General features: G+C 59.2%; 3 protein-coding genes across 3 annotated transcripts in view; 1 reads left to right on the top strand and 2 right to left on the bottom strand.

Annotated features, from left to right (window-relative positions):
- The window catches only part of NDUFV1 (NADH:ubiquinone oxidoreductase core subunit V1), a 10,688-nt gene extending 8,192 nt beyond the window's left edge, over positions 1-2,496 (top strand). Inside the window, exons 5-10 of the mRNA XM_023186098.2 lie at positions 358-547; positions 973-1,185; positions 1,366-1,532; positions 1,860-1,941; positions 2,083-2,228; positions 2,335-2,496. Of these exons, the coding sequence (XP_023041866.1) occupies positions 358-547; positions 973-1,185; positions 1,366-1,532; positions 1,860-1,941; positions 2,083-2,228; positions 2,335-2,421 (885 nt within the window). The 3' untranslated portion in view covers positions 2,422-2,496. The remainder of the gene's footprint in view (positions 1-357; positions 548-972; positions 1,186-1,365; positions 1,533-1,859; positions 1,942-2,082; positions 2,229-2,334) is intronic.
- A 116-nt stretch (positions 2,497-2,612) lies between these two features.
- LOC111522230 (double C2-like domain-containing protein gamma) lies at positions 2,613-9,314 on the bottom strand. The gene is given in 12 exon segments (XM_026447660.2): positions 2,613-2,932; positions 3,008-3,073; positions 3,076-3,103; positions 3,239-3,320; positions 3,417-3,574; positions 4,859-4,909; positions 5,040-5,175; positions 5,258-5,367; positions 5,572-5,643; positions 5,720-5,799; positions 5,967-6,328; positions 6,446-9,314. Coding segments are annotated over 11 exon segments (1,161 nt in total). The 5' UTR covers positions 6,214-6,328; positions 6,446-9,314; the 3' UTR covers positions 2,613-2,801.
- Positions 9,315-9,671: 357 nt separating this feature from the next.
- On the bottom strand, positions 9,672-11,685 carry NUDT8 (nudix hydrolase 8). The gene is made up of 4 exons (XM_023186100.1): positions 11,440-11,685; positions 10,657-10,789; positions 10,059-10,136; positions 9,672-9,987 (listed from the first exon to the last, which is right to left on the bottom strand). Exons 1-4 carry the CDS (start codon positions 11,631-11,633, stop codon positions 9,682-9,684), a joined length of 711 nt encoding a protein of 236 aa, XP_023041868.1. The 5' UTR covers positions 11,634-11,685; the 3' UTR covers positions 9,672-9,681.
- Between the last annotated feature and the right edge of the window lie 110 nt (positions 11,686-11,795).

Below are 11,795 nucleotides of genomic sequence, written 5' to 3'. Positions count from 1 at the left end.
CCTCCCAAAGTGCTGGGATTACAGGCTTGAGCCACCGCATCTGGCCCATTTTTATTTTAATTTTATAAAGACTTTTATTTTTCCTTACAAACTGGGGTAGTTAGGAGACCTGATAATAGCTACTTCACTTTTATTTTCCTGGCAACAAAGCAGCTTACTTATGTGTTCCTTCTTGCATATCTGTTCCAGATTATAGTCAAGTTTTCCAATTCGTTTTACTAAGTTAGCAAAATTTTTTATACCAGGAGCATTAGGAGCCTCACCGTAGGAGGCCTTCAAGGGCTTCATGACTCCTGAAGTTATAGGCTGACTCCTGGGCTGGGGGTCGGCTGGGAAACTCACACCTTTGTCCTGCAGGTGGCCATCCGAGAAGCCTATGAGGCAGGTCTGATTGGCAAGAATGCCTGTGGCTCTGGCTATGATTTTGACGTGTTTGTGGTGCGCGGGGCTGGAGCCTACATCTGTGGAGAGGAGACAGCACTCATCGAGTCCATCGAGGGCAAGCAGGGCAAGCCCCGCCTGAAGCCCCCCTTCCCTGCAGACGTGGGTAAGGCCTGGCATAACCCTGGGTCAGACTGTGTCCTGTGACACCCGAGATCTGGCTAGGTTCCCTTTGAATTGTTCTTACGGATTTCTGAGTGCCTTCCTGGCTGGGGCCAGATAAAGAGTACGCTGGCAACAATACACAGGCTCCCCCAGGGCTGCCCGCAGTCCCTCCTCCTGCCTCGGTCCCCCCGCACCCGTGCTGCTCTGTGGCTTCACCTTCACAGTGCCTGTTCTCAGGCTGAGGGCATGGTGGTGAACAAGGCAATGAGGCATCTCTGGAGTTTGGGGTCCAGCAGGGATAAGAATGATAAGGGGATATTAGAGCAGGGGTTCTGCCATGGGAGCAGGACCCTGGGACACACCTCCCTGCCAGGAAACTTGCCCCACCCCCTAGCAGCCACCAGTTGTCTTCCCATTTCCCTGAAGGAGTGTTTGGCTGCCCCACAACTGTGGCCAACGTGGAGACAGTGGCAGTGTCCCCCACCATCTGCCGCCGTGGGGGCACCTGGTTTGCTGGCTTTGGCAGAGAGCGCAACTCAGGCACCAAACTGTTCAACATCTCTGGCCACGTCAACCACCCTTGCACTGTGGAGGAGGAGATGTCTGTGCCCTTGAAAGAACTGATTGAGAAGCATGCTGGTAAGGCCTGGGGCCAGCCAGGATGTAGGTGGGCAGGTGTCCATGAAGAGAGCCTGGGTGGGAGGGCTCAGGAGACGGGGCTGGGTCTAGGGGCTGACTAGGCCTGGGGTCAGGACTAGGCAGGTGTGCCGGCCCCAGCCCTGACCATGCATCCCTTTGGGGACTGACTTGGGGCCCCAGGGGGTGTCACGGGCGGCTGGGACAACCTCCTTGCCGTGATTCCTGGCGGCTCGTCTACCCCACTGATCCCCAAGTCTGTGTGTGAGACGGTGCTGATGGACTTCGACGCGCTGGTGCAGGCACAGACAGGCTTGGGCACAGCTGCGGTGATCGTCATGGACCGCTCGGTAAGGGTTCACACACCAGCCCCGGTCCCTGCCCTCCTGGTTGCTGTCTTCCTCCCTGGGCCTCCCAGAAAACCCTCTTGCCAGCACTCAGGTCTCAGTTCCTGCAGCCTGAGATAAAGCAAGGTGGAAGAGGAGGGAGGAAGGCCGCTCTGAGGAGAATACCCCGGAGTCTGGGCAGTACAGGGGGCCCAGGGAGGCTGGAGGAGGCCAGAATGCTGGGTGGGCTGGGAAGAGCTTCTGGAACTGGGGGAGGGGCTGTCACTAGGGGGTTGAGGCCCAGGCTTCTGTCTGGCTGTGGGTGCCTGCTCATTGCCCCTTGTCACCCAGACAGACATCGTGAAAGCCATCGCCCGCCTCATTGAGTTCTATAAGCACGAGAGCTGTGGCCAGTGCACCCCATGCCGCGAGGGTGAGCAGCGGGCCGGCTGGGGGTTTGCTTGCCGTGGCTTCACTTAACCTCCACCCCATCATGTGGCCTGCACCCCTCAAGCACCATCCCATATCCTGGCTGGGGAGATCATCAGGCCCTCTCTTGTGGCTGTGGCTGCAGGTGTGGACTGGATGAATAAGGTGATGGCTCGTTTCGTGAGGGGGGACGCCCGGCCGGCCGAGATTGACTCCCTGTGGGAGATCAGCAAGCAGATAGAAGGCCACACCATTTGTGCTCTGGGTGACGGGGCCGCCTGGCCTGTGCAGGTATTCACTGCCCTTCTGCGTAGCGCGGAGGGTGGGTGGCATCAAGGGCCCAGGGTGTTGGGGGATTTTTGGACTCTGTTTCACACAGTCCCCCCACCAACCCCAGGGTCTGATCCGCCACTTTCGGCCGGAGCTTGAGGAACGGATGCAGCGGTTTGCCCAGCAGCATCAGGCCCGGCAGGCTGCCTCTTAGCCCACACCCTGGCCTGCTGTCCTGTGTCTGTCCGTCTGGAATGCTGGACAATAAAGCGAGTGCTGCCCACCCTCCCGCTGCAGCTGCTGTGACTGTGCTCTTTACCCTTTACCCAGCACAGGATCCTCAAGGGTGGGAGGGGAGAACAGGGCCCAGTCTGGCCCATGGCCAGAGAAGGACAGGGTCTCGTCTGACTTGAAAGAGATGTTTATTTTGGCTCTATGATTTGGGGTGGGGTGAATGTGAAAGCGGGGAGAGAGGAAACACCTCTCTGACTTGGCACTGGGGGGCATGATGGGTGAGGCAGCCCCAACCTCCATCATTTTTGTGGGGATGCTTCAAGCAGCTCTAGTGGAGAGGTGGTAGACAGGGCCCATGGGCTAGTCGCTGAGCTGGACAGGCTTGCTGTCCAGCGGGTGCCACAGCTCCAGGCGGTGGTCACTGTGGCCCAGGCACTCAAGCCAGCGCCGCAGGCGCTCCCCACTGGCATGGCTGCCCAGCTGCACCCCGCCTGCCATGGGGGATGGGTCAGGAACCGCCAGGAGCCTACTGGGCCCCTACCCCAGCTCCTCATGTTCCCACTCACCCATGAAGTCATCAGCTGTGCCCAGGTCATAGTCCCACACGGACACTAGCAGCGTCTTCTGGGCCACTCCCGCCGTGGGCCTGAGTAGAAGAATTCCTGCAGGGAGAAAGGCAGAGAGGCGGGAAGGAGGCAGCCTTGGCTCTCCCAAAGCTTAAGAAGCAGGCCTCAGCAGGGAAGTGGCTCAGCATGTCAAGGCCAGGGTTGGCTGGGACCTGCCTGGTCCTGGCTCACCTCATTGAACTCGGGGTTCAGGGTCTTCCTGCGAACACTGGTCTTGAATTTAGATTTCTTCCCTGCATTTGGATGCAGGAAACTGATCGAGGAGGATTGGCAGGTTAGGTGTGGCCCTGGAGAGGTGAGGAGCCACCGTCTTGTCCTCACCTTCCACCTGCCCACCCCATTCACTCACAGGCGCACAAAGGGGTCCGAGTAACCACTGGCATCCATGGGGGCCAGGTGGGCGCAGCGCAGCACACCCACCAGCAAGCCACCCCGCTGAGAGCTGTAGCACAGTGACAGCAGGACACGCCCACGTTTCTCCCAGGCCACCTCTGTCTCCACCTCCTCCTGCAGGTGTAGGCTGAGGTCAGCCCCCATCCAGCCCAAAGCCCACCCCCTTTAGCCTCCGCGCTCTGGGCAGGGAAGCTCAACCTGGCCCCAAAGAAATCGGGGGCAATAACTTCATTTCCCAATACAGCCACTCGCACAGTGCTGTGGAAGCGGTCCTATGGGTCAGCTGTACCCTCTAGGGCCTGACCAAAGGCGAGGCTTGCTGACCACATGACCAGTCAGATACGTCTGTCATGGAGCGGAAGGGAACTGGCTGACATGCCAGTAGCTCCTTAAGTGGTCTCCCATCCGGTGCCCGTAGCCATCCCTGTAGGCAAGTGGCTCTGAGAGGATGTTCACTTCCCAAGGAGAAGCAGATCTCTTCAAAACCCCACCCTCTTCACCCCTTACTTCCCTGGGGACCAGATTCCGAGTGTCCTTTGCCACACTCTGAGCCCTGGTGCTTCTGAACAGGCTCAGGGAGGAAGCCCCAGGAGGATGCGCTGCTCTCACCCGCAGGGTGGGTTTCCATTTGCAGAAAGCCCCGCCACCTTGTTCACAGGCGGCTCTCAGGAATGTGGGAGTGCTCTGTGAGCACCCACCATGCTCCGGGCGCTGTTGTGCTTGGGATCTGGGGCAGAGGGTACACAGGGCTGGCGCTGGGAGAAGTGGCCTGTCCGTGCCACCTTGGTAGGCCTCAGCCACTTGGGCTTAGCTAATCAACAGCTGCAGCAACTTGTGGTTCAACCAGAGGGCAGGGCACCCAGCACTTTGGGGAGGAGCTGGTAGGGGGCCCTGTTGTCAGCATCCCAGCTGCCTCCCCCACTGACCACAGGGGTTCTAGCTAGGTCTTTGGTCTCCAGTGGCATCAAAGAAGCCCCTGCAGTCACCCTCACTGCCTCCGGACGAGGGCCTGTCTAGGACAGCCTGCCCCAGGAGTGGTCCCCACACTCCCCTCAGGGCCAGACCCCAGCCAGGGAGCCCCGCCCGTCTGTCTTCCACCTTGCCCAGCCTCCCATCTCAGGCCATGGACAAATGTCGCCAGTTGCAGCCTCTGCCTCAAGGCAGGTGTCTGCCTGGCTGCGCCCCCACAGGCTCCGCCTGTCCCAGTGCCCCACAGCTCCTCTGGGCTGCCCTGGTGAGGGAGTCACCCTCACTTTGCCACTGGGGACCTGGCTGTCCCCTGGGACCATGAGGGCTCATAGGGCCTGTGAGAGCTGGCCTCAGGTTCCTCCAGGCCTCCTACGCCCCTGCCACCAGGCTTGCCCCCTCATCCCTGCTCAGCCCAGCTGTCCTACCCACCTCATAGAGGGACATGCCGCGGGCTGTGTCCAGGCTCTTGGGCCTCTTGGCCTGAAAGGGAAGAGAGCCCGGTCATCCTGGCCAGATGCTGCCCAGGTCCCCCTCCCTATTCCTCCCCTCTAGCTCCCATCACAAGGTTCCTGGCCCCTGCAGCCCCACCCTGTGCTCCAGCCCCACTCACCAGCCTCCGCTTCTCCAGATAGATGTCGAAGCTCCTGGCTCGGTTTGGCACCAGCTTCCTCAGGGGCACCTGCAGCTCCCCTAGGGGAGGCGCCCGCCGCCGTCGCCACAGCCATGGGTCCTCACACACACACAGCCTGGTGGCCGCCCAGGTCAGACCTGGCCAGGCCAGCCCCATCCCTCTGCTCCACCCCCAGGTAGCCCAGGCCAGATCCTCACCTAAGGGTCTTGCATGCAGCATCCTGGCGGGTGAAGCCGTGATAGGTGAGTGTCTCCTCCCAGACAGGTACCCTCGTGCCCCGAACGGTGCGTGTCCGAAGCTGGCTGGCCTGGGGCCCAAGCAGGGTGGGTCAGGGCCTCCTAGGGTTAAGACCATCCTCCAACCCCCTACCCTGCCTCCCTGGTAGGACCCCCCACTATTTGCACATCCCAGCAACTGGGACCCAGGCCTTGGGGGGTGGGGAGGAGCCAAGCAGAGCCAGGCTGGATGTTCCACCAGAGGACAGCAGTGGGGGCCTGGGGCTTGCCCTCACCTTGCTGGTCCCTGGCAGTAGATTGGCTTTGACATAGGTGTCCACGGAGCCTGAGGCCAACGGCTTGAGGCCCTGGGAACAGACAGTGGGTATGAGACAGGCCTGTGGCCCAGCCCTCTGTCCCAGGGACGCCCACCCCCATCCTCACCTTGGCACGATGAGCCGTGCAGTGCAGGGCACTGTTGTCCGCATCAAAAAGAAGTGTGAACTCCAGGGTGCCCAGGGCAGCTAAAGGCAGGTGGCAGGCAGGGTCACCTCCTACCTCAGCTCAATCTGCCCCCACCCATGGCACATGCCTCCTGCCTTGCCCCTCCACAGCCAGATGGCAGGGACACCCCAATGCCCCTCCTGGCTGGACTGAGCTCAGGGTGTCCCCTCCTCCTGCCCCTACTCACTGCTGTCGTCTGAGTCTCTCTCTGGCTCTGGGTTGGGCTGTGGCTGGGGTGCAGAGTGGATGGTGGACACCGCTGCGGGGTGCAGGTCCGGAGGGTGCAAGGCAGGCTCTGTGAAAGGGTAAAAGTGTGGGAAGTAGTGGGAGATGAGGCGGATGGGCCGGATGGGGCCCGGGCTCACATCGATGGCCATGTGCTCCTGCATGCTCACCCGGGGAGGCCGCCCACCTGCTGCCGCTGTGCCCACCATGGGGACCCCGACAGGGGGCGGGGACTCAGAGAAATGCCTGAGGACTGGGGCTGGGGGGAACACACCCGGCCTCGGAGATGGGGTGAAGAAGCATCGCTGATACCATGCAGGGGACCTGAGGACAGAGCGCAGGGTTGGGGGAGGGGCCAGGAGAGTCCCCAGCCTGGAGGGTCGTGGCAGGCTTTGGAGGGGACTGGGTGTCTCGGGAGTCAGTCCAGCTCCCAGTCCTTACCGCTTTGGGAGCTACTTCATCCAGTGTGAGTCGCTGCTGCTGGCAATGGGTGTGCACTCTCGGGGGTAGAGCCCGTGACTGCTGTGTCCCCAGTGAGCGAGGGTGACCCAGAGCTGAGAACCCTCCCAGAGCTCCTTCCTAGCGCTGGGGCTCAGCTTCCCTCCTTCCTCTGCCCTCTTCACACTTTGTCAAAGGGAGTTATTTTTACCACCATCATGTGGCCCTGCTCCCAGGTGAGGAGGCTGGAGGCCCTGGAGGTGACAGAGGGCTGTGGAGGTGATAAGTGGTTAGTGGGAAGGAGGGAGGCATAGGAGGAGGGGAGAGGGTGCATGGGAAAGTGGGAGGGGAGAGAGGTCTGGGGAGGAGAGGAGGGGAGCCACAGGAAGGGACCTCTGTGATTGAGCCCTGCGGGGGTGGCCAGTTTACACTCTGAAACATGAACCAGATCATCCCGCCTCCACCCCTGCTTGGAATAGAATCCGAACCCTTTGATGAGGCACGACCCCTTTTCACCTCACCAAGGAGTGTCCCCTTGGCATCTCACAGTGAGGGCCCACTCCCCTCCCAAACTGGGCCACTCCTACTCACCTTTGGTTTCTGGGTCACCCGCTGCAGGGGATCTTGGCTGGTTTTAACCATCCGGCATTCCCTCTCCTCTCTTCTCCCCAGTTACTCTTTTAATTTTTAATCAACATAACCGTAGATATTTATGGGGTACAATATGATGTTCTGATGTGATATGTGTAGAAATGTGATTTCTACAATATGCATTGTAGAAAGATTCAGTCAAGCTAATGAAAAAAGAACACTTAAAATGTACTCTTTAAGCAATTGTGAAATAGACAAGGTGCTATTGTTAGGGATGTTTGCCATGCTGTGCAACAGGGCCCTCAGCTTACCCTTCCTGCCTGGAACTTTGTACCCGAAGAGCAATGTCTCCCCTCTCCCCATCCCTAGTCCCCCACTCTCCAGCTCCTGGTGACCACCATTCTCTCTGCTTCTAGGAGTTCAACTTTTTCAGATTTCACATAAAAATCAGACCATATAGTATTTGTCTTTCTGTGCCTAGCTTATTTCACTTAGCATATCGTCCTCTGGGTTCATCCATGTTGTCACAAATGATAGAATGTCCATCTCTGTTAAGGCAGAACAGTGTAGACACGCCATCCTATCCATCTGATGCTGGGCAGTCGGGTTGCTGCCGTGTCTTAGCTGTTGTGAATGGCACTGCACTGAACATGGAGGCAGACACCTCTTCAGCATGCTGACTTCAATTCCCGTGGATACTACCCACAAGTAGGGTTGCTGGATCACATGGTACCTCTATTTTTGGTGTTCTAAGGGACTGCCGTATGATTTTCCAAAATGGTTGCGCTCATTTCCCTTCCCACCGACAGCAGGTAAGGCTTCCCTTTCCTCCACATCCTCACGAGCATCTGTTATCTCCTATGGTTTGGTAGTAGCCTTTCTAACAGGTGTGAGGTGGTATCTCATTGAGATGTTAACTTGTATTTTCCTGCACGAGTAGCGATGTTGAACATTTTTTCATGTGTCTTTTGAGAAATGTATGTTCAGCTCCTTTGCCCATGTTTAAATTGGGATATTTGTTTCTTGTTATTGAGTTCCTTGTTTCTTTTGGATATTAGCCCCCTTATCAGGTGTTTGGTTTACAAAGATTTTCTCCCATCCTGTAGCCTCTCTCCTCACTTTGTTGTTTCTTTTGCTGTGCAGAAGCTTTTTAGTTGGGTGCCATCCCATTTGTCTATTTTTGCTTTTGATGCCTTTGCTTTTGGGGTCCTATCCAAGAAATCATTGCCCAGACCAAAAACTTTCCCCATATGTTTCCTTCAAGTAGTGTTACCATTGCAGGTTTAGTTCCCTCCCCACCCCCCGCCTTTAAGATAGGATCTCACTCTGTTGCCCAGGCTGGAGTGCAGTGGCACAATCTCAGTTCACTGCAGCCTCTGCCTCCTGGGCTCAAGCGATCCTCCCATCTCAGCTTCTTGAGTAGCTGGGACTACAGGCGTGCACCACCATGCCTGGCTAATTTTTTTGTATTTCTGTACAGACAGGGTTTCACTACATATGGCCAGGCCAGTCTTGAACTCCTGAAGTCACGGTGGCCCGCCTTGGCCAACCAAAGTGCTGGGATTACAGGCATGACCCACGGAGTCCAGTTCGCTTCAGGTTTTATAGCCCATTTTGAGTTGATTTTTGTATAAGGTGTGAACCTGAGTTGTTCTTTGGGAACCACTGCTTCTCAGTCCAGGGAGTTCACCCTCCTACCCAGGCAAGCATCCCAGACTCTATCTATCAATATATTGTAAATCCAACTGGCTGTGTGACAGGCTCAGGGAAGGACATGTGACTCAAGACAGGCCAGTGAGGTGCACTTCTGGGTTAGACTGGCCGGGCAGAGTGCCCATGTTTTCTGTTGATGGATGCTGCTGCCCTCTCCTCAACCTCTCACACTCTGCACTAGAGACAACCTCCCCAGGGCTGAGGCCAGCACAGTGCAAAGCACAGCAAGAAGAGAGCCCCTGAGCCCCTGGATCCAGCCGTCCTGCCACGGCAAGTTCAGACCACCCACTCCCTCAACTCTTTCACAGAACCCTGGTCTACCTCGTTGACATCTTATGTAATTCCACTATTATCTGTGATTAATTAATGTGGAATCACATGATTATCTGTGTGACCTGGTCTGAGGTCTCCCATAGACTGAGCACCCCCTCTGGAGGGCAGGCCGGCATCTGACTGGTCCACAGCTGTGGCCCCCACACAGCAGCTGGCACACACAGGGGCTCTGTATGTTAGACCCCTACAGTAACACCCAGGGGCATGCGTGCACCTTACTCCTCTCTGGGATCCCGGAGCCCAGCACAGGGTCAGCCAGGCACAGCAGAGAGAACAGGAGGTGCAGGCTGAGACACGGGTAGTGTAGTGCCTAAGAGTCTGGGCTGTGGAGTCTGACAGCCCTAGTTCCAATCCCAGCCTGGGGCCCTTAGGCAAGGTGTCTATCCCCCCTGAAAGCAGTCTCACCAGCCAGAGACAGTGTTGGCCCCGCCTTATGGGCTGTTGTGAGGGTGAGATGAATTGACTTCGAGTACTTGGCACCCAGGAAGTGTCCACTGCTGTGGGGAATGGCGTGACTGGAAGGAGGAGCCCCAACCAGCAGCCTGGAGTGGTCTGCCCAATGTCAAGGCCCCAGTACAGGAGAAGCAGGAGCTCTAGAGCTGTCAAAGGCCTTTATTCAGTCCTGAAGTGGAGCTGGCCTGGCAGGGTGAAACCAGGGGCTGCTGAGGGTGGGCCAGGCCCTCAGCCCCTGGGTAGCTCAGGCCGGCCAGGCGGGGCTGGTAGGTACCAGGTGCCAGCAGCTGCAGGGCAAACTCAGTGATGACAGCTGTGAGGCCCCAGACCCGGTGTGGTCCATGCAGGAAGACAGGTAGTGTGTAGCGGAAGTGGCCACGCTGGCAGAAGTGGGTATAGCCCTGATTCTGCGTCTGCAGCAGGTGGGCTAGGGGCAGTGCAAACACCTCATCCACCTGCAGGCAGGAGGCAGAGAGGGTAGGCAGAGAACTGGAACAGTCCAACCCCCTCACATCCCCCAGCTCACCTCCTCCGAGTTGGGCCTGAGGCTCTGGGGATCCAGTGGGCCCACACCAGCAAGCACTGGCACCACGGTGGCCTTTTGCTGGGGAAGAGGGCAGGCGGTCAGGGAAGCATGGATTCAGTTGGGTTTGAAGGCTGGGGAGGGCAGTGTGAGAGGAAGACCCCCTTTGCCATGCACAGGCCTTAGGTAGTCATGTTCAGGTCCACCTGCCTGTGTCCTCCAGCCGTGCCAACTGACTCAGGTCTCCTCACGTGCACTAGACCTGTTCCCTCTGCTTAGGACTATCTCCCACTTGGCATTCAAGCCCAGGTTCAATCCCTACCTACCCCATGAAGCTTCCCTGGCCCTAATCCACCAAGCTGAGCAGAGCTGGCCCACCCCATCGCCCTGGGCCACCTCTACTCAGGACACCAGAACTTCCCCAATCTCTTCCCAAGGGGTTGTGTGGGGTGGCGCATGTGACCAGGCAGGTTAGGGGCACCCCTCCACACTTTGTGCCTGTGGGTGTCCATGACCACTCTCCTGGTCCGTGGGGGCCTAGCTCCAGGGCAGGCACAGAGTGAGTGAATGAGGGGGCGGTGGCCTCAGCCAAGTGGCTTACCGGATCATACACAGGCCGCAGCAGGCCCCACACGTGCTCCTCGGGCACTGCCAGGCCCAGTTCCTCCTGGGTTTCCCGCAAGGCCGTGTGCACCACGTCTTGGTCAGCCGGGTCGCACTTGCCGCCTGGGAAACTAAACAGACACAGGGAGTCTGGTCCGTGGACTCTTAGGGCCATGGAGAGGTCGGGGTGTCGGCAGTGCGGGAGGCCAGTGGGCCACCAAAGCATCGCCTGCCTCTGCCCCTAGTTTGCTGGGAGGCCCCAGGCAAACCACACGACCTCTGGAGGCCAGTTTATCTCCCTGAGCAATGGCGATAAGGAAGAGAAGCCCGGGGCAGCGCAGGATAAGAGGGTCTGCAGCAGGAGCAAGAAGATCCTGGGGCTCAGATACCCAAATTCGGCCTATGGTGGCCCCAGTAGCACTGACATTGTCCTCGGGGACTATGTCCTCAAATCCCGCCGGGCGAGGCCCGAACCTCTCCGTAGTCGCCGGCAGGGGGCGGCGTCCGCCTTCTTAGCGGGAAACAGCTCAGAGGGGTGTCCCTGGCTGAGGCGGGCGCGCAGGGACGAGCACGAGGGGTCTACGCGGTGAGGGCGTGGCGCCCGGGCAGGTGCACTGGAGCCAAGGCACACGGATCGTTGATCCCTCGCCGCAGCCCGTGGGGCGCCGCAGCCCGCCTCCCCAGACCCATTTTACGGAGGCGGAAACCGGGGCTCGAAGGGGCTAAGGTCCCTGCCAGCAGCGGCCTCCGGCAAAGGGCAAGGAGTTCCTGGCCGCTGTACCTGACGTCGCCCTTGTGCCTCCCGGTCAGGCGGCTGGACCGCAGCGTATACAGCAGAGCCGGGACCCCGCGCACCGAGCAGAGCGGCACGAGCACCGCGGCCGACGCGGGCCGTGCGCGGAGTCGGGCCGTGGCTCCCGCCAGCAGCCGGCGGCAGCGCAGCTCGCCCTCGGCCGACAGGCAGTCGGGCAGCATGCTGAGTCCTGCGCGGCCGTGACGCGGCCGGCGCGGGGTCGAGCGAGGGAAGAGGCGGGGAGGGGCGGGGCAGGGGGGGGCGGGGCGATGAGCCCGGGTCCCTCCGGAAGCTGAGAGGGAGAAGGAGCCACCCGCCCGACGCGTACAGCCCGGGGGGCTGCG

The sequence above is a fragment of the Piliocolobus tephrosceles genome, chromosome 13 (genome assembly GCF_002776525.5).
Source record: "Piliocolobus tephrosceles isolate RC106 chromosome 13, ASM277652v3, whole genome shotgun sequence".
In the NCBI taxonomy this organism is placed as follows: domain Eukaryota; kingdom Metazoa; phylum Chordata; class Mammalia; order Primates; family Cercopithecidae; genus Piliocolobus; species Piliocolobus tephrosceles.
This window is presented reverse-complemented; position numbering and strand designations above follow the sequence as displayed.

What these genes read in the sequence shown, in the direction of transcription:
- NUDT8 (XM_023186100.1), bottom strand. Translation starts at nt 11,633, where the DNA reads ATGCTGCCCGACTGCCTGTCGGCCGAGGGCGAGCTGCGCTGCCGCCGG. An exon ending in AGGCACAAGGGCGACGTCAG is followed by an intron (nt 10,790 to 11,439) that starts GTACAGCGGCCA and finishes GTGTCTGTTTAG; the next exon opens with TTTCCCAGGCGGCAAGTGCG. An exon ending in TCAGGCCCAACTCGGAGGAG is followed by an intron (nt 9,988 to 10,058) that starts GTGAGCTGGGGG and finishes TCCTGCCTGCAG; the next exon opens with GTGGATGAGGTGTTTGCACT.